The sequence below is a fragment of the Ranitomeya variabilis genome, chromosome 4 (genome assembly GCF_051348905.1).
Source record: "Ranitomeya variabilis isolate aRanVar5 chromosome 4, aRanVar5.hap1, whole genome shotgun sequence".
Taxonomy (NCBI): Eukaryota; Metazoa; Chordata; class Amphibia; order Anura; family Dendrobatidae; genus Ranitomeya; species Ranitomeya variabilis.
In genome coordinates, this window is record NC_135235.1 from 522,896,802 (window position 1) to 522,920,647 (window position 23,846).

At 42.7% G+C, this 23,846-nt stretch overlaps 1 protein-coding gene across 3 annotated transcripts in view; it reads left to right on the forward strand.

Moving 5' to 3' along the window:
• Positions 1-23,846, forward strand: part of SKAP1 (src kinase associated phosphoprotein 1) — an 862,974-nt gene that overhangs the window by 629,960 nt on the left and 209,168 nt on the right. For all 3 annotated transcript variants that reach the window (XM_077252209.1, XM_077252208.1, XM_077252210.1), the window contains exons 5-6: positions 21,307-21,372; positions 23,310-23,393. In XM_077252209.1, coding sequence (XP_077108324.1) covers positions 21,307-21,372; positions 23,310-23,393 — 150 coding nt within the window. The remainder of the gene's footprint in view (positions 1-21,306; positions 21,373-23,309; positions 23,394-23,846) is intronic.

Consider the following 23,846-nt stretch of genomic DNA (forward strand, 5'->3'; position numbering starts at 1 on the left):
CGCCCCTGGGTGAGTATAATCTAACGTCTTTTTCTCCTCTTTCAGGTAACATCAGCGGCTTATCTACAGCATTACAGAATGCTGTAGATAAGCCCCTGATGATGGTGAGCTTACCTCAGCATCGATTTGGGGGGTGACAGGTTCCCTTTAAAGCATGTCAAAAGTAAAAAAATGTTTTTAAAAATTAAAAAAAAATTAAAAAATAAAGTTCAAATGACCTCCCTTTGCCCCATTCAATAAAGCAATAAAAATAAAATCAAACTTACACATATTTGGTATCGCCGTGTTCAGAATCCCCTGATCTATCAATAAAAAAAAAGGATTAACCTGATCGCTAAGCAGCGTAGCGAGAAAAATGTCAAAACGCCAAAATTACGTTTTTTTGGTTGCCGCAACCTTGCATTACAATGCAATAATGGCCGCTCAAAAGATCATATCTGCACCAAAATGGTATCATTAAAAACGTCTTCTCAGCACGCCAAAAATAAGCCCTCACCCAACCCGAGATCACAAAAATTTGAGACACTACGGGTATTGGAAAATTTCCCAATTTTTTTTCACCACTTAGATAAAAAATAACCTAGACAAGTTTGATGTCTATGAACTCGTGATGACCTGCAGAAGCATAATGGCAGGTCAGTTTCGGCATTTAGCGAACCTAGTAAAAAAAAGCCAAACAAAAAACAAGTGTGGGATTGCACTTATTTTTGCAATTTCACCGCACTTGGAATTTTTTTCCCAGTTTGTAGTACACAACATGCTAAAACCAATGATGTCGTTCAAAAGTACAATTGGTCCCGCAAAAAATAAGCCCTCACATGGCCATATTGATGGAAAAATAAAAAAGTTATGGCTCTGGGAAGAAGGGGAGCTAAAAGCAAAAACGCAAAACTGAAAAAAGCTCCATTTTTTAAGGACATATATATTAGAAGTTTGAAAATTGCTAAATTTTTGCCAAATTTCAATTTTTTTCACAAATAAATTCAAGTACTGTCAAAGAAATTTGACATCTAACATGATGTACAATATGTCACAAAAAAACATTATCAGAATCAGTGGGATCCGTTGAAGCGTTCCAGAGTTATTACCTCATAAAGTGACAGCGGGGGTACTAGAAATGTGCTACTGAGCAGCCTTGAGTACGGCTAGTTGACCCCCTCACTAATCAAGTTTGTAAGGGAACCTGCCATCTTGTTTTTAAATATGAAACTAGCAGTATGGCTGAATAGGTGCTTGTCCTAAACTGGCATTTTGTTTTATCCAAAACCGATGAATCCGTCATGAGAAATTTAGTGCAGAAGCCAAATGTATATCAGGCTGGAAGTGCAAGGGCGGAAGTCAGTGCTCTTGGAAGAAGTGACAGGATCCCAGTGCACATCCCGACAGGTTCCCTTTTAAAGCAAACCACTTCGACTTATTTACATCAAATTAAATTTTCCTGAAAAACTGCTCACAGGAAAAATAAAACATTAGGTAATGGTATCCTCATTTTTAATCTGACAATGAACATTAGTAAAGGCTGTGACTGATGCTTTTTAAACGTTAACCCTCTCGATCCTGTCTGAGTCAATAAAGCTTTTCAATGTCTCTTCTGAAAACGTCCTTTCTGCTCCCCCATCCTGCAGACTTACAGTGTCTGTTGGGCCATGGAAATGAAAATATTTGGATAGGTTGTGATGTGAAGCTGATGATATTTACATGTTATTTTACTGCAGTCCTCACATGAAAAGTCAGGCTCCACTCAGATGTACTCTGCTCTTCATCACCTCCTCAAGCTGTGCTGGCAGAATTCCATCTCCCTCCTTATTTGTTTGCATTAATTAAGACGTTAAATTAATCATTGTGACTTTCTCTCTTAAAAGATTACTGTGGAGTTCAGTGTCAGGGTAGCAGCGGACTGTGATGTGCAGGTGTGCAGCTGTTTGCTGATAAGAGGTATTTATTTGAGTAGGCGTGAGGACAGACGGACATGGTGTCAATAGACCACACCTTTCCTGATAGATGATGCTTTTATCTAGACTAGTGAAAGGTAACCGTTCATATCCTACTTTGGTCCAGGAGAGACGATCAGAGAAATTAAGGTTGATGTAATTTCCTTATTTGGTTACAACTCAGTCTTTATTTGCCTGGAGTTCTACTGAGAACCAAAACATGAGTACATGGGAAGAAGCATTGGCTGGCCGTAGGCCGTTTTTTTTTTCCTGGCTACGCTAATGTGGTGTAGTAGATGTTAATATATTGAGGTTTACTGGTGGGATAACTCCCTAAAGCCAGTGTTGTGAACTCGAAAGACTGGGTTACACTAAATAATTGCCTCTCCCCCTATTCCATTCATACTGCCTGTCTCCTGTATCTAAGAGACAAGTCACTTATGTTTTAGTGACCTGTCAGTTAGGTACAGGAGGCAGGCAGTAAGAGCGGGAAAGTAGAGGCAGTAGAGCTGTGAGTCAGGACCTAACCCACTGCACTTGTAATTAGCATACAACTTCAGCTATGGATGTCTCTAAATCAGTCAGAATTATTGCACCTTTACATACATGCTCTCAGTAGGGGTATAAAATGCTGATGACACCTTCTCTTTAAAAAGGAACTGATATTAGATTTCATAATGCATGATGCATACATTAATAAATAGATCCAGAAGAGCTAATGAGGCTAGTTTACTTCAAAAATCAACAGCAAGTGCCTCAATAATCATTTTTAAGGAGTTTTCCTCAGGAAAGACTTGTTCTGAAACGCGTGTAGGGGTGCGCGTGTGTACTGGACCTGCTAACCCCTTAAGGTATACCATCTTTATCTATACCCATTGTACTTTGCAATCACTTTTGCTTATATCGTGCACTACCCTCACTTCTTGTTTTATATGAGTACACAGCGTTTTATTTTTAGTGACTAGTTGTCCTTCACATTGCACTTTGTGAGGTTGTGTATACAGCCCTCACGTTAATATTATATTTATTTTTACACGTGTATATATATATTTTTTATTATCATAACCTCTCACTTATATTTTTTAATGTATGCAATACATGGGCTATAGTATTATATATATTGCCATATTTTGGTCCTGCATACGTGCACATTGTTTTTATCATTTTTTATTCTTATGGAATGATGTCTGTAACCAATAAAAATATATATATATATATTCTTTCACCTATTCTCCTGCCTGGGTTTCCCTGTTTATCCATTGCTCTGTATTGGCTGTTGTATGCTTCCATCTGCAGAACATTCAACGCAGCCCTCTATACACAGCCTCCTCCTGCAGAACATTGCATAAAAGCACTTATGCATCAGGAAGTAAGCACACCTGTGATGTGGTGACTACTGACAAAGCAGTGCTTTTAACTTTGAAACGCATCGAATAAACCACTATTTTTCTGTCAAATCCTACCTGGATCTACATCTCAATCTTTACAGCAGGGCAGAATTTCTCCACAGAAATCCTTCTACTTTTATTACATTACTGAGATAGGGATGGCAGTTTCTCTGTGGGCAGGGGGAGGAGGAAGTAGAGGCAGAAACACACATCCTACCGCAAGTTCGCCTGAAACGACAGTTCTACGTGACATTTTTTGCATCGTTTGTAAAATGAGGCCTGAAGTGTTCGTTGGATACATACTCCGCTGCCATTCTTTCTTTATTGAGCTGGTTGAGGCATCCTGCGTTACCAAGGCTTCTCCAAACCAGGCCTACTGCATGAACTTTGGGAACTCCCTTATGGGGTCAGAAGCTTCATTTCCTTCCTGTACATGTGAGGGTGGGCCAGAGTGGTAGTCGTGGCTGAGAGCAATCCCTGTATCACACCCTGGCCTCCCCTCACAATACAATTATGTCTATCCTTCTGCGTACCTGTGTCATGGGTCTCTGCGCCATCAGGGTCCAACCTGGGCTGCCGAAGGCTCCTTATAGATGGTACCGCACAAAGAGAGACAGTCCAGCTCAACTTTAATAACAACAGCTTTACTTGGTTCTGTACGCAGCACATCCATATTCTTTACAGCATCAACATCAGGTTTCAATGTATACAATTCTGTCTCTTTCCCTGCGTTCCTGTTCCTGTCACTAAGCTCTCTTCCGGGATGAACCATACCATTCGGTTCCTCAGCGTCCTCCCTGGCCAGGCTCACGTTGTTTGTGAGATCCCTCAGCTGTTTCAACCCGGTTCTGAGGGCATAAGCCCACACCATAAGCTGCCACATGATGAGTGACCTGCCCGTACTGCTTAGTCTTCCTGTAGCAACTGCAGTCCCACTTATACTGCACCGTTAGCACTGCTGCACTGTTTCCACTGCTGATGTTCCACCCAGAAAATAGATGGCTGGGCCCTTTCCTTGTGGCAACTGCTATGTGACACGGTGTTGCCCAGGGGCTATAGACCCCTTCTGCGCTCAACGGGCGCCCTGGCCCCCCCTCACTGACTATTAGGAAGTCTTTCCTGCCTTATGCACCTTGTCCCTCCTATGTTTAACTTTTACAACTAGGTACCATAATGCCCCCATCTAGTGGCCAATTGAAAGCCCTGCACTTTCTCTAAGCACATATATATACATATATATATATATATATGTGTATATATATATATATATATATATATATATATATATATATATATATATATATATAGTTCAATGGCAGCAACAAATACTTTTACATAAATACACAGTAGTATACATCATTAATATTACTTCAAGCCGGGACGTCATTTGAAGGGGTTAACGCAACAAATGCTAAACTTTGGCTACCCCCCTACATACATTTAACTGTCCAAAATTGTAGATTTTTCACAGACCGTGTATCCATCCAGACTCTGAGACATGTCCATTTTTCACCAGTATCACGGATGAAAAGGGCCAATACAAGTCTATGGGTTTGTGAAAAAAACACGGATGACATCAGTGTGCTGTCCGTATTTAACATTAAAGGATAGGAGAAGCTTTGTAGTTTATCTATTTCTTTACCCATCCTTTAAAAACACTGATGGTATAAAGCCACAGAGGGACAATGCACTGATGACACAGTGATCCAAAACACTGTTGACACTGGTACCATTTTTTCACGTATATGTTTAAACACGGACTTGTAAATGAGACTAATAGTAGGGAATCAAATATTCAATTTTTGTCCACAAGGTCCCTTGGCTGGCCATAGTACAGTAAGGTTTCTACAGATATGACAATACATGTAGCAGAGATATTAGGCCGGGGTCACACTAGACCGTAATACGGACGAGTGCTATGCGATAAAAAATCGCATAGCACTCGGCCCAATGTTAATCTATGGTGCAGCTCCCATCATCCGATATTTTCTCCACCGTATTTCGGATCCGAGGGAACTCGCATCAGGCTGCGATTGTCAGCGTATCTCGGCCGAGACTCGCCAATGCAAGTCTATGGGTGCGAGAAAAAATCGGATTACACACGGACCATGCGTGTGCATTGCGAGAAATATGCAGCGGTGTTCTATAGAAAAGCCGGTAATTCAATTGCCGGCTTTGCATCTCTCCTTCACAAACCCGACAGGATATGAGACATGGTTTACATACAGTAAACCATCTCATATCCCCCTTTTTTTGCATATTCCACACTACTAATGTTAGTAGTGTGTATGTGCAAAATTTCAGCGCTGTAGCTGCTAAAATAAAGGGTTAAATGACGGAAAAAATTGGCGTGGGCTCCCGCGCAATTTTCTCCGCCAGAATGGTAAAGCCAGTGACTGAGGGCAGATATTAATAGCCAGGAGAGGGTCCATGGTTATTGGCCCCCCCTGGCTACAAACATCTGCCCCCAGCCACCCCAGAAAAGGCACATCTGGAAGATGCGCCTATTCTGGCACTTGGCCACTCTCTTCCCACTCCCTGTAGCGGTGGGATATGGGGTAATGAAGGGTTAATGCCACCTTGCTATTGTAAGGTGACATTAAGCCAGATTAATAATGGAGAGGCGTCAATTATGTCACCTATCCATTATTAATCCAATTGTATGAAAGGGTTAAAAAACACACACACACATGATTTAAAAGTATTTTAATGAAATAAACACACAGGTTGTTTTAATAATTTATTGCTCTCTCAATCCATCCGGAACACCCTCGCTTGGAAAAATAATAAACGCACAAGATACATACCCTCAGCTGAACCGTCACGTCCAACGAGGTAATCCATCTGAAGGGGTTAACTAATATTACAGGCACGAGCTGCGATAAACCACTCGCTCGTGCCTGTAATCCCCGGGTGCTGAAAGGAAAGCAGGATCTGTACTTACATTGAGTCGCGGTGATGCGCCCCTGCTGGATGTTCTCATGAACTGCAGCCTGGGAACTTTTTCCCACGCTCCAGGTCATATGAGGACATCCACCAGAGGGCGCATCACCGCGACTGAAGGAAATGTAGGTCAATGACCTACATTTCATTCATTCGCCGGGGATTACAGGCACGGAGCACAGCTGCATTTGCAGGGCTCCTGCCTGTAAAATAATTAACCCCTTCAGATCATGGATTACCTCGTGGGATGTGACGGTTCAGCTGAGGGTATGTATCTTGTGCGTTTATTATTTTTCCAAGCGAGGGTGTTGCTGATGGATTGAGAGAGGAATAAAATACTGAAACAACCGCTGTGTTTATTTCATTAAAATAATTTTTAATAATGTGTGTGTGTGTTTTTTAACCCTTTCAGACAATTGGATTAATAATGGATAGGTGACATAATTGACGCCTCTCCATTATTAATCTGGCTTAATGTCACCTTACAATAGCAAGGTGGCATTAACCCTTCATTACCCCATATCCCACCGCTACAGGGAGTGGGAAGAGAGTGGCCAAGTGCCAGAATAGGCGCATCTTCCAGATGTGCCTTTTCTGGGGTGGCTGGGGGCAGATGTTTTTAGCCACAGGGGGGCCAATAACCATGGACCCTCTCCTGGCTATTAATATCTGCCCTCAGTCACTGGCTTTACCATTCTGGCGGAGAAATTTGCGCGGGAGCCCACGCCAAATTTTTCCGCCATTTAACCCTTTATTTTAGCAGCTACAGCGCTGAAATTTTGCACATACACACTACTAACATTAGTAGTGTGGAATATGCAAAAAAAAGGGGGATATGAGATGGTTTACTGTATGTAAACCATGTCTCATATCCTGTCGGGTTTGGGAAGGAGAAATGCAAAGCCGGCAATTGAATTACCGACTTTTCACAGCTATCGCGCTGAATGAAATCTAAATACAGAATATATATATATGTGTCTCAATGACATATATATATATATATATATATATATATATATATATATATATATATATACTGTATATATGTTTTCCCGAACATTTGAGCACATAAATCCATTAGATGTCGGTTTTGCAAGCTTGCGAGAAAATCTCGGCATACGGATGCCATACGGATGTCACACGGATGTCACACGGATCATTTGATGCGAGGAAATCGCATCCTCGCACTGCACACGGATCACTGTTTTTGAAACATTTGTGCGATTCTCGGCCGTGAAAAACGGACCGTTTTTTTATACGTTAAGTGTGTCCCCGGCCTTAAATGCTGCCTTCTGGTCTGCACTCACTCAGGTGAGCAGCCAATGCCTTCCTATAAATGCACACTACAATGATCTTCAGTGATGTGACTGATGCTTGTGCTGTGTGTATGGAGATCACATCTGCCGAGCAGTACTCATGTCCTGGAGCACAATTCTAACTAACAGCTGTATCATTTTCCTTGGCATCCTAACTCCTGAAGGACTGCTTGATCTATATTTCAGGAGGCGCAGAGCATTCTTTCTCTTCTGCTTTTGGTGCTTTGTTTGCACACCAGATTCACGGACGCAGTGTACATAAAACCGCATGCGTGCAGGTCCAGCTGCTGCAGTACTGAAGCCTGACTCTCTAGCTCATAGTGGTGCTCAGTAGCCCGGCAGGACTCCAGCAACGTTGCACGTATGTTTCTGAGCCGGCTTAATGAGCTGTGGAAGGAGCGCTCCAAATTTACTGTTTGTTTTATCATGATAAATGCTGCCATTTTGAAGTGAGCTTTAGTTGCGTCCTTCATGCTCGTAGCCATAAAATGGGATTTCAGTATTCTTCATTTATTGCAAACAAAAGTGCCCAAGCAGGGGGTTACCAGTTTTGTTAGGGCGATCTTTGGAAGTAACCAGATGCAAAGTACTGGTTTGTTTGTAGAATTGGCAATCTATTATATAGCAAACTACACATCCATGTGTTAATCATATGCACAGAGCTCAGAGCTACTATCCATGCTTTGGAAGCAGACAATTATGGTTCTTAGAGTAGGGTCACACAACCATTTTTCCTCATCCAAGAAAAACGATCCAATTACTCTGATCAGAGTTTGATCAGAGCGGCATCGGTTTTTCTCGTATGTAGAGAGCAAAAATAAAAAGATGCATTGTAACCGTGTGTAACCTAAATTTAAGAGCCCAACTAAAAGCAGTTGTCCAGTCTTCTGTTAAATGTCTGCACTCTATTTAACTGCAGTCTTCTGAATCCTTAAATCACACTCATCGCACGCTGTCAGGATTCTCCAGTATGGTTTCTGAGACCTGGCTGCCACATAAACATAGGTATACGATTTGCATATTTCCGGCAACATTCCGACTGGATGTGTCCCATCTCTCTCAGTTCACTTGTATTGAGCAAAGACAAGCACATCTAGACCGCACATAATTGCAAGTATTCAAATCGCATACTTGCTGTCACGTGACCACTCGTTCTCACTGGCAGCACCAGAGAATCCTGACAGTGTGCGCGCTGTAAGGATTCAGAAGTCTGCAGCATATATAGTGACTGCAAAATTTTAGCACAAGGACAACTCTTTAAAAAAAAAAAAAAAAGGTTGGAAAACGAGTAGTGATAACCCTGCTAAACAACATGCAGTCACAATACACTGCACGCTGTCAGGGTTCCTTTGTGTTGCCAGTGAGAGTGAGTTGTATGAGATTTGAATACTTGCAATCATGTGCTGTCTAGGCGTTCTTGCCTTCGCTCAATACTAGTGAAGTGAACTGAGCAAGACCAAACACATCTAGTCGGAATGTTGCCAGAAACATGCAGCTCATCTACTTGCGATTATGTGACTGCCTGGTCTGGGAAGCAATACTGGAGAATCCTGACAATGCACAATGTGTGTGCTGTAACGATTCAGAAGTCTGCAGTCACGTGTAGTCACTGAAAAGTTTCAGCACAAGACCCGACAACGCTTTAAAAAAAAAAATTGGAAAACAAGTAGTAATAACCCTGCTAAACAACATGCAGTCAAAACATGAATACAAATTTTTATACTGTCACAACCATGTAATTTGCCTTTCACCAAATTTTTCATGTTGTGCTAGACACATGATGAAATACTGGCTACAAAGCAGAATAAAACTTTTTTTATTTTGTTTGTTTTTTTGCTTCTTCATTGCAAAGATATTATCAAAGTATTTTGCACCTAATGACTGAACTTTAGTTAAAGAGGTTGTCCACTACTTTTTCATTGATGATCTGTCCTTAGGATAGGTCATCAATGTCTGAACACCTGGGGAATGACATCTGGCACCCTTGCCGATCAGCTGTTCTTGGTGTCTACGGCAGCTGGACCATGTAAGACAGCTGTCTTTAATGCAGGTAACGAGTTGATTAGGAACGTCTAAGGCTAGTTTCACACTAGCATTCGGCAGGACTGCGGATGAAAGCCTTCTTCTTCCGTGAAGCCCCGCCCACTGCCGCGCCTCTTCCTTCAGCTCCACCTACGCCTGCATGTGTCCTGCGTACCCTATCTTTAACATTGGGTACGCAGGCCATGCGGATGCCTTCACATGCGTCGTCTTGATGCTGCGCTGACCTGCGTCAAACGCAACATGTTGCATTTTCTTGCTGTCGGCGCAGCTTCAAAACGACACATGCTGAGGCATCCGCATGACCTGCGTACCGAATGTTAAAGATAGGGTACGCAGGACGCATACAGACGTGGGCGGAGCTGAAGGAAGAGGCGCGGCAGTGGGTGGGGCTTCACGGAGGAAGAAGGCTTTCATCCGCAGTCCTGTGGAATGCTAGTGTGAAACTAGCCTTACTGGTCTGTAGGAGCCAGAACTCTTAATGGTTGGTAGGGGATCAAATACTTATTTCTTACTGCAAAATGCAAATAAATGTATATAATTTTATACAATGCCATTTTTTGGATTTTATTTTTGATATTCTATCTCTCAATGTTAAAATTAACCTACCCTTAAAATTATAGACTGTTCATGTCTTTGTCAGTGGGAAACCTTACAAAATCAGCAAGGGGTCAAATACTTATTTCCTCCACTGTATGTAAACCTTGCTGTAAGTTATCTGTAAACTTGTGTCAGAAAATCTGAAGCTTTTTAGACTTTTTGTGTTGCTGGTACTTTTTTTAAAGCTATTGCTCTTACATGAATACCCAGGTAGCAGAATAAAACCACTAAAATGCTAGAAGAACAAGCATGGTGACAGACTGCAGAGCAGCCAGCAGATGTTTACATCCCTTGCATTTTAATGTGACTATTGTATTCCTAATTTCCAAAGTATGGTTAATAAGCTGCTGATTCCTAGGCCATCTTTGATTAGTTCAATTAAATAAATTGGAGTATCTAGAACAAGGATGGATAGAATTTTAACACTGCACTACGAAAACTTGGCTAATTTAATTGAGCGTGAAGCCCTTCAGTTTTTATGTCTGCGTGCTTTTAAGTAACCTGAAACCCGCAAAGGTTTCACAGCAATGCTTCTTGGCTGAAGGATGTTTCAAAAAACAGACACTCCAGTGCTCCTCAAAGCGTGGTAATTGCTGTGAACTTGAATTTCCTTCCTGGAAAGGTTGGACAAAAGGTGAAGAGATGGATGGTGCTCTTGTTGAATGTGGGTGAGGTCGATTACTATCTACGTGGTATCAGGATTGTTGTCTCTCCAGATGACAAACACTCGTCTGTCTGATCTTTTTTAATAATCTTCTCTTCTCCATATACAGGTGCTTCTCAAAAAATTAGAATATCATCAAAAAGTTAATTTATTTCAGTTCTTCAATACTAAAAATGAAACTCATATATAGAGTCATTACAGAGTGATCTGTTTCAAGTTCTGTTAATGTTGATGATTATGGGTTACAGCCAATGAAAACCCAAAAGTCATTATCTCAGTAAATTAGAATACTTTATAACACCAGCTTGAAAAATGATGTTAAAATCTAAAATGTTGGCCTACTGAAATGTATGTTCAGTAAAAGCACTCAATACTTGGTCAGGGCTCCTTTTGCATCAATTACTGCATCAATGCAGCGTGGCATAAAGGCAATTAGCCTCTGGCACTGCTGAGGTGTTATGGAAGCGCAGGTTGCTTTGATCGCAGCCTTCAGCTCATCTGCATTATTGGGTCTGGTGTCTCTCATTTTCCTCTTGACAATACCCCATAGATTCTCTATGAGGTTAAGGTCAGGCGAGTTTGCTGGCCAATCAAGCACAAAAATATTGTTTTTTTTAAACCAGGTATTGGTACTTTTGGCAGTGTGGACAGGTGCCAAGTCCTGCTGGAGAATGAAATTTCCATCTCCGTAAAGCTTGTTGGCAGAGGGAAGCATGAAGTGCTCTAAAATTTCCTGGTAGACGACTGCGCTGGCTTTGGCCTTGATAAAACACCGTGGACCTACACCAGCAGATGACATGTGTCAGGAAATATGAAGAATTTCCTATTATTTCAATTACACATAAAGGGCTCTCAGCTGCAGTTTCCTCTGCCTGCATGTGCCTGTGTTCGATTTCACTCCCACCCTCCCTCTCCCCTACTTTACAGCTGTAATGTGAGACCAGTGTGCCAGCAACCCTCCCTGAGTAGTTTATGGCCCTAAACTGAAAGTACAAAGTAGAAGCACATGGAAAAAACGCAGTTTCTTTGTCCTTGCAAACGTAAATATCTTAGCGCCGAGTAATGATAGAAGTGGGACAAATACATCTTTGGCATGTGCCTCGGTAGAACTACCAGCCAGTGAGTTTTCTAGGGTCCAGAACCAGCACAATCACAGAAATGGATTTCTGCTTAACCGGGTCATACTTCCCCACCATGTTTAGACTTAATAGAAAACAAATTTCAAAACCAGAATGATGATGGTCCCGCCGTTGCTCGACGAGACTTCCACCCCGAGTTATGGAATTTATAAGGTTTCAGTCCTTGTGAAAAGGGGAATGCATTCCATAGTTTTGCCCACCCCATGAGGTCATCCAGGGGGGAGACCCTTAGTTTTGGGCAAAGGTATAAAACTCAGAGGCCCAGACAAAGGGGGGTCTTTTGCCGGGGGATTCAGCTACAACAGGCTGTGCAATCTGACCTGATGATTTTGGGAAGGTCCCCTCCCCCGCCACCGCATGGTGTACCATTGAATGATATGGTACACAGAAGAAAACCTGCAATCAAAAATTCCAAGAAAATATTAAATATGCAAAAATCATTTTATTAAATACACAGGTAAAGGAGGAGGAAGGGTTACACCAAATAGCACATGCAAAAATAGAGCACTCACAAAGACGTAATGTACTAGGATATAGTGAAAAGGAGACCTAGGTAATATTGCATATAATCATCATCTATATTGCACATTCCCCATGTGGCCACATGCATCAACATTAAACCTCCTACAGTGGTTATAACATTATCAAAGTGAATCAACTGATGCTATTACCCGGTTGGAAGCCAGGAGTAATGAATGATATGAAAGAACTGTTAGTTGATTTTCACCTTTAATCCCTGTTATTTTTGTAATTGTCTGTACATACGATACTTGTCTCCTTTTAGAATATCTTTTTATACGTTTGTAATCACTGCCTACCTTTTGGATATATATAAAATTACTAACTTTGTTTCTTTTTTCTCTATAACGTACTGTTACGCCTCTGAAGTAAATTACGCTAATTGGGTTGGCTCCTGACCCATTACCTATTCAGGAATAGGAGCTGGTGGCAGCAGAAAGTGTCCTGAGTCATTGGGAAAACTGGTAGCGACGTACGGCATTGATAATTATTGTTCCCACCTGAGTGGGAGTAGTTATATTGCCCTTGCTGCAGTGTGCCCATTAGCCAGGACATAGTAAAGCAGCCTTTCTGGTGACTAATTATCCTAGGTGCAGTACCCTGTCTGACCTGAGGGTAAGGGGGGCACTAGAGAGCTGCAAGTTCCAAACCGGAACTGGGAATTGGGATATAGATAAATCCCCTTCAGAAAAGAACCGGGGCCAACCAAACACCCCCGGTTCATGACATATGGGTGTCAGCAGTGGGGATGATAAAAATATCCCCCTGTGATTCGTGACAACATGGCTTCCCAAACCATCACTGATTGTGGAAACTTCACACTAGACCTCAAGCAGCTTGGATTGTGCGCCTCTCCACTCTTCCTCCAGACGCTGGGTCGTTGATTTCCAAATCAAATGCAGAATTTACTTTCATTTGAAAACAACACCTTGGACCACTGAGCAAACAGTCCAGTTCTTTTTCTCCTTGGCCCAGGTAAGACGCTTCCGGTGTTGTCTATTGGTCGTGAGTGGCTTGACAGAAAGAATGCGACACTTGTAGCCCATGTCCTGGATACATCTACTGTATGTGTGGTGGCTCTTAAAGCATTGACTCCAGCAGTAGTCCACTCCTTGTGAATCTCCCCCAAATTTTTGAATGGCTTTTTCTTAACAATCCTTTCAAGGCTGCGGTGATTCCGGTTGCTTGTGCACCTTTTTCTACCACACTTTTTCCTTCCACTCAACATTCCATTAATATGATTTGATACAGCACTCTGTGAACAGCCAGCTTCTTTAGCAATGACCTTTTGTGGCTTACCCTCCTTGTGGAGTTTGTCAATGCTGTCAAATCAGCAGTCTTCCACATGATTGTGGAGCCTACTGAAACAGACTAGGGGACCTTTTTAAACGCTTAGGAAGCCTTTGCAGGTGTTTTTTTGTAAATTATTCAAATTTACTGGGATATTGACTTTTGGGTTTTCATTGACTGTAAGCCATAATCATCAACATTAACAGAAATAAACACTTGAAATAGATCACTCTGTAATGACTCTATATAATGTGAGTTTCACTTTTTGTATTGAAGAACTGTAATAAATTAACCTTTTGATGATCTAATTTTGTGAGAAGCACCTGTATAAGGTAATTGAATTAAACCAACAGAATATGGGAAGACAGAACCATGAAAAGACATGAGATGCATGAATTTAAGATCCAACAAAAATGAAAAAAAATGATGTCACGTTTATGAAAACGGATAACATTTAACACTACTTGCAATTCATGTTAAATTCTCTTCTCTTCATAATTGTACCTAATGTCTGGCATACGTCTATACCAATAATTTGTTACCATTAATGGCGAATGTATATACTAATATTAGTGCTGATTCCACAAACTACCAAATGCACAGTTTACTTTGCTTGGGTGTGACCGGGCAGGAAGCAATGCCGTCCTGTTCTTTGGGTACCTTACCACTCAAATGATCAATGAACAGAATGTCATCAGCTTCTGTCCTGGTACTGACCACTGGAGCAGCTAGTACTTGATCCTCAGGGATTAGTGAGAATGCATCCTTTTGATGATTTCGTAACCAACCCCAACATTTTGTAAGATTTGTACAATATCTTGAAAGAGGACCTGTCATCTGCTCAAACATGGCCAGTTTTTGCTCTTGTTTAGAGATGGGCGAACCCCTGGATGTTTGGGTCTAGGGGCATCTGCCAAACATTTAAAAAAAAGTTTGGGTACTATACCATTACCGGAACTCGAACCTAGACCCCATTCAAATGAATGGAGGGCCCGAACATCGGGTGTTTCCCGCGCTGTCATCTGTGTGACAGCATGAGAAACACCAGCTCTGATCGTTAGTTACCGCCAGTTAGAGCAATGTGGTTCCCACGCTGTCATACAAATGACAGTGTGTGACCCAGCAGCTGTGACTGGCAGTAAAAAGGTTACTGCCAGTCACAGGCGTTGCCTGATGAGAGTACTACTCATCATCCTATACCTGGTCTCGCTGATAGCAGCGAGCCCGCCCCCTTTTGGGTATCCCAGTACATGGACTTAGTAACGTCTGGTTTTTTCAGGGCTTTCTCCACCACCTGGTACCTCTCAACCAGTCCAACCAGATCGTGTGCATTCCGGGGGTCGACCTGGGCAACCCAGGTCTGTATTGTCCTGGGTAGGGAGGGGATGAATCTGTCCATCACTACACGCTCCACCATCTGGGCTGGAGTGGACAGCTCTGGCTGCAGCCACTTTTGGACCAGGTGTAGCAAGTCACACATCTGTGAACGAGGTGGTTTATCGCCAGCATATGCCCAGCGGTGGACTCGTTGAGCCCTTACAGACATTGTCACCCCGAGGCGTGCCAGTATCTCAGTTTTTAACTTCCCATACTCCTTGGCATCCTGGAGGATGCCTTTTGGGGCTCCTTCGTCAGGTACGACGCGAGTACCTCTGCCCACTGCTTTGGCAGAAGTCTCTCCCGTTCAGCCACCAGCTTAAAAATTGTCAAGAAGGCTTCCACGTCATCCCCCGGGGTCTTTTTCCGAATAGCTCGCCTTACCATTTTCCGGGCATATGCATCACTTTCTGGAGTTGAGGAGGAGACCGCTGGCCTTACCCGAACCACCTCTGCTGGGAGCTCCATTTGTTGCGTTAGCGCCTCCTGCTGCTGTTGCTGCTGCTGCTGAAATTCCTGAAGCTGCTGTACCAGCAGCTTATTCGTCTCAACCTGCTGACTAGCAAGTTGGTGTTGCTGATGCGCCTGCATGAGATGTTTCAACAGCACCTCTCATCTCGTGCTGGATTGTGGATTTCACCCATGAGATGTAGTTGTTCGCAGCCTCTATCTGGATTCCTGTATCGCAGCCCGCACTCGATCCACCACGTGTAAGAGGTTGCCACTCTCTGTAAAAGCCTTCAGGTAGACTCAGGAGCACATGGACTTGAAAACACCAGTGGGTTTATTGTGTGCAGCATAAACCACGGTGCTTAAAACAAAACACAGCCCTCTGTGCACGGTAGAAAACAACAAAAATAGTAGCAAACAGTTCAGTCCTCCTTGATGCGGGTTCCTCCCACACACAGTTAGGAAAAAACACTCTCAGGCTACGTTCACATTTGCGTTGTGCGGCGCAGCGTCGGCGACACAACGCATGCAAAACGCATGCACAACGCAGCGTTTTGTGACGCATGCGTTCATTTTTTTGCATGATTTTTGGCGCAGAAAAACCTGCATCATGCAGCATCCTCTGCGCCCTGACAGTTGCGCCAAAATGACGCATGCATCACAAAACGCAAGACAACGCATGTCCATGCGCCCCCCCATGTTAAATATAGGGGCACATGACGCATGCGTCGCCGCGGCTGCGCCACATAACGCTAATGTGAACGTAGCCTCAGTCATTCTGTGGGAAGTACAACTTCTCCCCTCAGCACCACACACCGACTGAAGCACAAGTCCAGGTATATCATGTCATGTGCTAGTCACGTGATCATGACATCACTGCAGGTCCTCAAACCCCTGCAGGTCCTGCAGGGAAAGGGGTACGGTGAGCACCCTCCCACCTGCACTGCAGGTGCTCACATGAAACCGGCCCATTAAACTCTCTACACGGCCTTTCAGCACCTAGTGTGCTGGAAGCACAAAAACACTTCAGTTTCACATCACTGACCACTACATGCACAGTGACACATACCTCCAATCTTCTACAAATCTAGTGACTCTGTCACAGCGCTTGACTGGTCCCTTTTGATCTGATGATCTGCCCTTTTTAAAAGTGTCATTTGTTATCTTTTTTCCTGTCCCCAATTGCTTGTATATGTCTAAAACAGTAAACTAGGATGATAAAAAGAAAGGACTGCTGAGCATCGATTGACTGGAGTAGTGATGTGCAAAGTAGACATCACATCAGTACTCACCAGCGGATAGCTGACACTGGACCATAGTAGGATGAGTACTATCTGTTCTTTTAGAAGTACATTTGAGCACCGATTTATTTATTTTTTGTCATGGAAAACCTCTTTAACTAGTTGTGTATTGCCCATAGACTTTAAATGTCCGAGTGGTCCTCGTTCTATTATGTATGACCTTCTGAAACGTCTCTGCAGTGTAGAAAAATCTCTGCAGTGTAGAAAAGCTTCACACCATTTTACAGGAGCGCGATAGGGAAGCCGACTGTCAAACATAGCTGAGCTCACCATATAGAAGGCAGGGTTTGTACATCACTGTCTCGCGGATCTCTATATAGGTAACGCTTCCTATATGCTATAAATCAGGGCCGGCTCCAGGTTTTCATGGGCCCTGGGTGAAAGAGTCCCAGTGGGCCCCTTTAACACATACCACAATTCATAATGCACCGATACGGCAGAGAAATCTAGGTATAGTACAATGCCAAAGATTTCACTTACTTCTTACATTACATGAGTGATATCTATTGTACATTCTACATTAGCTCAGAAACCGGACAGTATAGTCCTCTATACAGAATAATGAGCCCCATATATTGCTCCAAACAGAATAATGAGCCCCATATATTGCCCCATACAGTATAATGGCCCCATATAGTGCTCCATACAGTATAATTGGCACCACATAGTCCTCTATACAGAATAATGAGCCCCATATATTGCTCCAAACAGAATAATGAGCCCAATATTATGCTCCATACAGAATAATGAGCCTCATATAATGCTCCATACATTATAATGGGCACCACAGAGTGCTCCATACAGAATGAGCCGCATATATTGCTCCATACGGAATTGACCAAATATAATGCTTCATACAGTATAGTGAGCCACATATAATTCTCCATACAGTATATGATGGGCCCCATCTATTGCTCCATATATAATGGGCCTCATATAATGCTCCATACAGTAAATGATTGGCCCCATACAGTATACTGAGTCCCATATATTGCTCCATACAGAATGGGCCCCATATGATGCTTCATACAGAATGGGCCCCATATAATACTCCTTACAGAATGGGTCCCATATAATGCTCCCAAAATAATTGGCCCCATAAGATGCTCCATGTATAATGGGCCCCATATAATGCTCCATATATAGTTGGCCATATAAAATGCTCCATATATAATTAGTCCCATAAGATACTTCATATATTATTGGCCCCATATACTGCTCCATATGTAATTGGCCCCATATACTGCGCCATATTGAATTGGCCACATAAGAAACTCCATATAGAATTAGCCCCATATAATGCTCCATATATGGGCCCCTTCTGATGGTCCCCATATATTGCTCCAAATATTAAAAAAAAAAATTGAAATACTCACCTCTCGTTGCTTGACGCTGCTCTGCTCTGGACTCCAAATGCAGCTTTTGTTTAGCACTTCCTCTTGACTCAGAGAGGTCATGTGATTGCTGGCTGTAGGGAGCAGGAGCTGCTGGAAGACTCAGCTCTGCTATGTAGCAAGGAGGCTAAATTTCCTCTGTAACTGGGGCTAATATACCAGCCGCAGTTACAGAGGGAGATCAGGGGAAAAAAATATTTTAATGTTGTTAAGCCCCCAAAGCTCTTTTATGACCTTATGGAGGGAGGAATATGTAAAAAAAAAATAAGTATACAAATAAAAACAAAGTAGAAAATAAATTAAAAAAAAGCCTCTGCCAATACAAATCATCTTACTAGCTCCGCCCCGTTGAGAAAAAAAGGGGCCAATATAATATATATATATATATATATATATATATATATATATATATATATATATAAATAATATGTCTTAATATGGAACGTTACATGCATTTACCCTTATTACAGTTTCTTTGAGAGCAGCGTACATAGTGTTTTCTGCACAGTATAAACACTCTAAAATCGTGTGTGGTGTGCCATGGATCACTCTTTAGTAATACAATGAGATTAATATGTTGCTGACTGTTGTTGTTTTTTGCTATGTATATTGAGGGGAGTTTGTGCTGCATGAATCTTCAGAGTAGAAGTGCTGCCAGATGATTGTGGTGCAATAGGGTAAGAGTCTGACCAGATGGCCATACATGTAGTGAGAATTCTTACCCATCTTACCCATAGAAGCTGCATTACCTTACACTATTCTGAGGACTATAGTTGTCTGGTCAGTTTAAAGCCAGCGTTTATGTGATTAGTTGGCCGTTGTACTTGGCCATAGGGTGATATCGTTGCCATATATACATTTATACCTGCATTACATCTGGCAATATTCCATTGCAGATATCCTTTATCTTTTACACAAGGGGAAATTACGGTACTTCTTTTAACTTCTCAAAATTTGTAGAAGAGAAGAATAAAGCACTGATCTCTGCTTTCATGGAGCTCGAAGTCCAAGGTTTATCTCCCTGTAATTTATACAGCATTTTCATGCCTGTGACATTCTTGTGGGGATACAGAAAGCCCCATGCTGCTAATGGACTGAAAGTAAATGAAATTAAATAAGCGCAGCAAAGCTCATCAGCAGTGTCTCCCCCCTGGGTAATTCAATTCCTGAGTGCGCTGTGATGGGCGCGTGCGGCACACTCTCTGAAATCCTGCTGCGGGCGGGAGACTTAACATCTAAATAAAACTTTTTACTGCAGCATTTGTTATTCTCATGCCAGCAGGGTCCTGGATGCTGGTTTGGGGACAGTAATGTAATATTCATATTTCCTCCCATGTTGTGCGTGCCATATACCAGCCTACTAAATATTCCATAAATATGCACTGCAGTTTAAATAAGCTGTCGTGAATTTTAATTTCCATGCAAATTTTTTTTCTTTGTTATTAACTGCTTGGCTGCCCATCTGTATCACTTGTCTGTCCTGAGAGGTGCAGCAGTCATAAATCTAGTGACCATCTCCGCTCTGCGTCTCCACCTGACTCTTCACAGATCATCCCTAGAATAGCATTGCAGGTATTTAACCAGACAGATCTGTTACTGAATTGTGTAATCCATTATCCACAGCAGACGTTTATTGGTACTGACCTAATTTATAGTGTAGTGTTTAATAAGTACATTAGGTAGAAGATCAGAGAACTTGAGATGGAAATGAATTGTTGGAAAATGATGACAGCATTTTCACATATAGATTCCCCTTTGACTCATAGTGTTTACATTCTGGTAAATAAAAGCCTGGGAGGATGCTCTTCATTTACGGATGTTATTTTTCTATGCAACCCACTACATTTCTTATTAAGGCCTGCTTCACCGTTTTCAAGCAGATGAATAAGTGACCAGAAGTGTCTCTACAGAGAGGAAGAGGACTTGAACTCTAGTGCCACATATTGGAAGTAGCAATACTAAAAGTCAATACCGACCCTTTAACGAGCCTCGCAATATGATTTAGAATAAAAGCCAAATCAGAATCTCAATTTACAGACACGGTTTTTCAGGGTGGTGTCCCCCGTCAGTACAAAGTATGAGATCTAATTTGGCTGAGTCACTGGCTAAAACTGGTATCTAAGGGTAACGTTTCTCCTTGTGGAGAGTGACAACAAGCCAGGTCTGGCAGCTAGCATGAGTACACTTAAACACCTTGCTATCCTAAGTCATATTGCAAGGCTTGTTAAAGGGTCGATAATGACTTGTAGGATTGCTACTTCCAATGTTTGGCTCTGGAGTTCAAGTCCTCTTCCTCTCTGAAGAGACAATTTGCATATTTAATTTCCAGAAGAGCCTGCAAGGCATTTAAGTCTCCTCATACTGGCATGCCAGACCTGGCTTATCACTCTCCACAAGGAGAAACCTTACCCCTTATACCATAGTTTACTAGTTTACTGTAATTGCAACTTTTCCTCCCCAATTGTAGTATGTAGACTAGCTCAAATTTTGCTCTTAACAAGTGAGCTACTGAGCAAACTAAAATAAGAGTAAGATTTATCAGTAAGTTTATGGAGAACTTAACAATGTATTTAAAGGGAACCTATCACCTGAATTTGGCGGGACCAGTTTTGGGTCATATGGGCGGGGTTTTCGGGTGTTTGATTCACCCTTTCCTTACCCGCTGGCTGCATGCTGGCTGCAATATTGGATTGAAGTTCATTCTCTGTCCTCCGGAGTACACGCCAGCGCAAGGTAATATTGCCTTGCGCTGGCGTGTACTATGGAGGACAGAGAATGAACTTCAATCCAATATTGCAGCCAGCATGCAGCCAGCGGGTAAGGAAAGGGTGAATCAAACACCCGAAAACCCCGCCCATATGACCCAAAACTGGTCCCGCCAAATTCAGGTGATAGGTTCCCTTTAATTTCAGTTTCCTTTCAGTTATATATATAATTTATTTTATTTGTTTTAGAATCTCGAGATACTGAAGAGCCTGAAAAGCTTTTGAAACAGGGCTACTTAGAGAAGAGGAACAGAGGTAAGATGTGATGAGTTGCTGCTTACCAAAATTTGGTATAAGTTATGAGTAGAGATGAGCAAATTTGCTCGGGTTCCCTCTTATTTGGCAAGCTAAAAAACTTGCCTAATAAGCTGCAGAGGGAACCCGGCTTCCTGGATCTCGCCAGCTGATCGGCGCCTCAGCTGCATGTGTCGCGGTAGTGTGACAGTCACGACACGTACAAGGAGCCCAATAAACAGACTCTCCATGCATGTGTCGTGACTGTCACACAGCCGCGACACATACAGCTGCGGCGCCGATCAGCTGATTGGTCGGAGCAATCCAGGAAGCCGGGTTCCCTCTGCTGCTTATTAGGTAAGCGCTATAGCTTGCTGAATAAGAGGGAACCCAAGCAAATTTGCTCATCTCTAGTTATGAGGAGTCTTTATAAAGCCTCTTCTTAGAAATCCGTTATTCTTACATAACATAGCATAATAATAATAATCTTTATTTTTATATAGCGCTAACATATTCCGCAGCGCTTTACATTTTTGGACACATTATCATCACTGTCCCCGATGGGGCTCACAATCTAAATTCCCTATCAGTATGTCTTTGGAATGTGGGAGGAAACCGGAGTGCCCGGAGGAAACCCACGCAAACACGGAGAGAGCATACAAACTCTTTGCAGATGTTGTCCTTGGTGGGGTTTGAACCCAGGACTCCAGCGCTGCAAGGCTGCAGTGCTAACCACTGCGCCACCGTGCTGCCCGATATATATGCCCACATATAATATTAAATCCATTCTGGTGATTCACTCATTAGCCCCTTTCTGAATGGCATTCCTGGGCATGCGCACTGCGCTGTTCAGACGCTCCCCCGGTCCCCCGCCTTCCAGCGTTGCCGTAATATACAGGTTTCCTTGCCAGCGTTTGGAATGAAGCAGCCGCAAATAACAACGCTGGAAGGCGGGGGAGCTGGGGGAGCGTCTGAGCTGGGGGAGCGTCTGAACAGCGCAGTGCGCATGCCCAGGAACCCCAGCCCCGCACTGTGCATAATGAATAACACAGTGCGGGGCGGGGATTCAGCAACAGGGTTGCCGCACTGCCCGCACAGGCGCAGTCAGGCACCCTGGATCTGACCTATGACGGACAATGAAGACTGCGCCTGCCCCAGGCAGGCACGCACAGCGCAGGCGCCGGATTTAAGAAGAAACAGCGCGCAGGGGGCGGCGACCACATCCCCAGAAGAGAAGAGTGACGGCCGTTGGGAGATTCACAGAGGAGGCTTCGGACCGCCTCCAGGTCTAAGGACAGGTTATTTTGTACAAATTTTAAAACGCTTTATTGAGGGAATAACTGAATCAAAAACTAAAAGAGCCACCTTGTTAGACTGCAGCATTACTGCTGCACAAGATGGCTCTTTTAGTTTATAACGGCTGGAGGGGGGTGACAGTGGCCCTTTAAACAGGTGGTTTTTTTCTAAGCATTCACTCTAAGTTTTTAAACCATTATTAGGGTGTAAACTGGGACTATGTATGACATAAAGGGCCTTTTTTCCAAGTGGTAGTGCATAGGAGGGGTCTCCAGTAGCAGCCAATCACATCACATCTTTAATTTAGTCAGCATTACAGAAATTAGAGGTGTAAACATTAAAAAGGCACCATCAGTGCCGGACTGGGGTGCAAAGGGCCCACCAGTATCCAACTCCAGGGCGACACTTTTCAGCTACATGAAATGTGACATTGAACTGGGTAGATTGTAAATGAATAAGATGCTTCCTTTGTCTGTTCATAGTGATTCATGTATATAGTGCCAAGTACTGCTCATATAAGAGGGTGGTGGCCCACTCTTACACAGGAACCCACCGGAGAATTCTCCTGTGGGCTAGTCCAAGCCTGGGCACACCCTACTTTTGGCCCCTATCAACCCAAATAAAAAATCTTGTCCAACCCGCATGCGTTTTTTTTTCCACAGATCATGGCTTCTTTGGGTCCGAGTGGCAGAAAAGGTGGTGTGTTCTCTCTAACATTAGCTTTTGCTACTACTCTAATGAGAAAGGTAAGTGTACACACCTCAAAATTGAAATTGCAGCACCAAGAATCAAAAGTTTTGGAATTATGAAAACCATAGGATCATAGAGACATGTTAACTCCTTCAGGACCAGGCAATTTTCTTTTTCTTTTTTTTTTTCATTTTTGTTTTTTCCTCCCCTTCCTCCAAGACCCATAACTTTTTCATTTTTCTGTCCACAAAACAGTATGAGGGCTTTTTTTTGCTGGACAAGTTGTGCTTTTGAATGACACCATTCATTTTATCATGTGATGCACTGCAAAGCGGGGAAAAAATAAATTCACGTGAGTTGAAATTGAAAAAAAAAAAGTTAATTCCACAATTGTTTTGGATTTTTTATTTACAGTGTTCACTATATTGTAAAACTGACCTGGCGATATGATTTTCCAGGTCAGTACGATCACGCAGATACCCAACATGTACAGTTTTTACTTTTCTCTT